This window comes from Lotus japonicus, chromosome 2, assembly GCF_012489685.1.
Source record: "Lotus japonicus ecotype B-129 chromosome 2, LjGifu_v1.2".
Lineage (NCBI taxonomy): Eukaryota > Viridiplantae > Streptophyta > Magnoliopsida > Fabales > Fabaceae > Lotus > Lotus japonicus.
Window position 1 is genome coordinate 73,897,582 of NC_080042.1, and position 2,606 is coordinate 73,900,187.

The window sequence follows — 2,606 nt, forward strand, 5'->3', positions numbered from 1 at the left end:
CACTGAAAGTTGCACAATCCAATTAAAAAAATTAAAATCTAATGGTATTCCAAACAGTTGTCTTTTAGTTTCAAATTAAGATTTTTTTTTTTTGGAAGGCAGTTTCAAATTAAGATTAATAAATTTATAAAAAGCTTATGGGTAGCCAGGGTAGGGACTTGAACTCCAAACTTCTACTTAAATTACAACAACCTCATGTTAGTGTATTTTTAGAATTTTCCTTCAACATATGGTACTTCTTATTTTCTCATATTTTTGCAATGAAAGCACAATACATATTGTAAACAAATCACTTCAGCCCTACGTGAGAGGGAATATTATTATTAAAAATAAAACTTAATAATAGTTTATCTTGGTTTGGACTTTTCTAGTTCATGACAACTATGCTCATTTAAAAAATAGGCTAAAAAACATTTTTGGCCCCTGATGTTTCAAGTTTGTGCAAATTCTGCCCCTATCTATTTTTGTCGATGTTTCTACCCCTCATGTTTTCAAACAGTGCACTGTCTACCCCTCCGTCAGGGGTAGACGATGCACTGTTTGAAAACATAAGAGGTAGACGATGCACTGTTTGAAAACATGAGGGGTAGAAACATCGACAAAAATAGAGTAGGGGCAGAATTTGCACAAACTTGAAACATCAGGGGCCAAAAGTGCTTTTTAGCCTAAAAAAAACAGCTGGATTTATCCTCTTGGTCTTTTGAGTACGGTGTGTAGTGTTTTTTTTTCCCCTTTTCTGAGGCCTAGCTCTTCCATCGAAAAAAAAAAAACAAAATAACAGAGACTTGTTAACTATGCTCAACTTATATCATATTCATATATATATGTATCACTCCTTTAACCTTACTGCAATTCTTCTTCGATCTTGGGGCCCTTCTCAAAGAACTTTCTACGAAACTCTCCAAATGTCATGGATTTGTACACTGGCAGAGTAGTTTCATTCATCAAACATTGTGCAGGTTCTATGATGCTTTCCATTGATGGATAGATGAAATAGGCAACACTTGTGCGCGCCATCGTCAAATTCGTCACAACCCGGTGTTCCGCACCAACCAGCCTTCCATTACTGATGATCTGAATTAATTAATTATAGACAAATTAAGAGAATCACTAAAAAATATAATCCTTGAAATTAATTGATCAATGCTTACAATGAAGAAGGTAAATACTTAATACTCAAAGTTGTTGGAAATTTGGGTATGATAATCCTGGATAACTTCAAAGAATCGTGTTCGTTCACTTTCTGAACAAAGTATTTCGACCCTATTCTTGCCTGGGTTCACGAAATCCTTGTTGGGTAATTCTTGAAGAACAATCTGTTTCTGGCAATAATGAACATATCAGGAATGTAGAGAAAATGTCTGTTTTGTTTTCTGTATATCAAATCTGAGGCCAAATGACTCCTTATATTGGAGTTTGTTTCAGAAACTGAAAAACAGTTAATTCTAACAGTTTTCAAAATTAGGGGTCGTTTAGGAAAATTATAACTTTCATTTAGAAAAATAATTGATTTTTTCATAAATAAAATTTAGAACATTCATTCAATTTTTTCAAAATATTGCAAAGAAAATATTTTTGATTAATAATTTATAAAGAACTCATATTATTTGATATGTTTTGAAAACTTTAAATTTTGATTAAATATTAAAAAAACCAATGAATAAATAATCAAAATTAAATTCAAGATTAGATTTATTTGACCGCCGTTTCTTTTGCTCAGAATAATTAAGAATACCACGTGAAGGAATAACCTTAATTAAGTCTTAACAAGGCTAAAAAAACAAGAAACTAACCAGTATTTGGTTGGTTTCTCAGGCCAATACTTCATGCGATCCCCTGATGGAGGACAAGGGTGTGATAATGTGTCCTTCTAATATTGAACCGCATCTATATTATAATTCTCACTACTTGTATAGAGCTTGCACTTTCCATTTGGGTCCTTAAAGCATTCCTTTACCTTCTCCTTGGGAGGCATGGCGTGGAATTCTTTAAAAATGTTCAACGCTTCGTCCATTAAATCCTTGGAAACTCCATGGTTGATCACCTGTGTACCATATAGTTATATGGATTTTGATAAAAAGCTTTTGTATGTAGTTTGAACACAATATTACCAAGGAAAAATAAATTGATCAAAACATGTTATTACCTGGAAAAAACCATAGTCTTCGGAGGCTTTTAGAATCTGTTTTGTGGTATGAGCTCGATCATTGTGTCCTCCAAGATCAATCACAGGAATTGTCTTACGTGAATTAAGGTTAGTGACCTTAGAGCTAGGCCTGCTTTCCAGGGGTTGAACATAAGATAGGGGTACCGAGGAATGATTATGGGACCAAGTTGAGACCAGCCTTCGATCCAAGCTTTCCATGCCTAGCTACTCTCTACAACTTCTGAAGAAAAATACGAGTTATGATCTCCTCTTCTTATATACTTAAGCCATATATATGTGGGATGTTGTCGATATGGTCCATGCATTATTTTGTTTTTTATTTTGAATTTTTATTGTTTTATTTGTTTTGTTTGGGGAAGGGAGGGGATTACAATACTATAGGGATGTTAAGTTGCTTCGTAGTATATACTAGAATATACTTATTAATAGGAAATTGTAA

The 2,606-nt window shown here is 33.4% G+C and overlaps 1 protein-coding gene across 1 annotated transcript; it reads right to left on the reverse strand.

The window, feature by feature from the left end:
- Positions 1 to 834: 834 nt before the first annotated feature.
- On the reverse strand, positions 835 to 2,405 carry LOC130735670 (uncharacterized). The gene is made up of 2 exons (XM_057587584.1): positions 2,147 to 2,405; positions 835 to 1,074 (listed from the first exon to the last, which is right to left on the reverse strand). Exons 1-2 carry the CDS (start codon positions 2,363 to 2,365, stop codon positions 844 to 846), a joined length of 450 nt encoding a protein of 149 aa, XP_057443567.1. The 5' UTR covers positions 2,366 to 2,405; the 3' UTR covers positions 835 to 843.
- Positions 2,406 to 2,606: the final 201 nt, after the last annotated feature.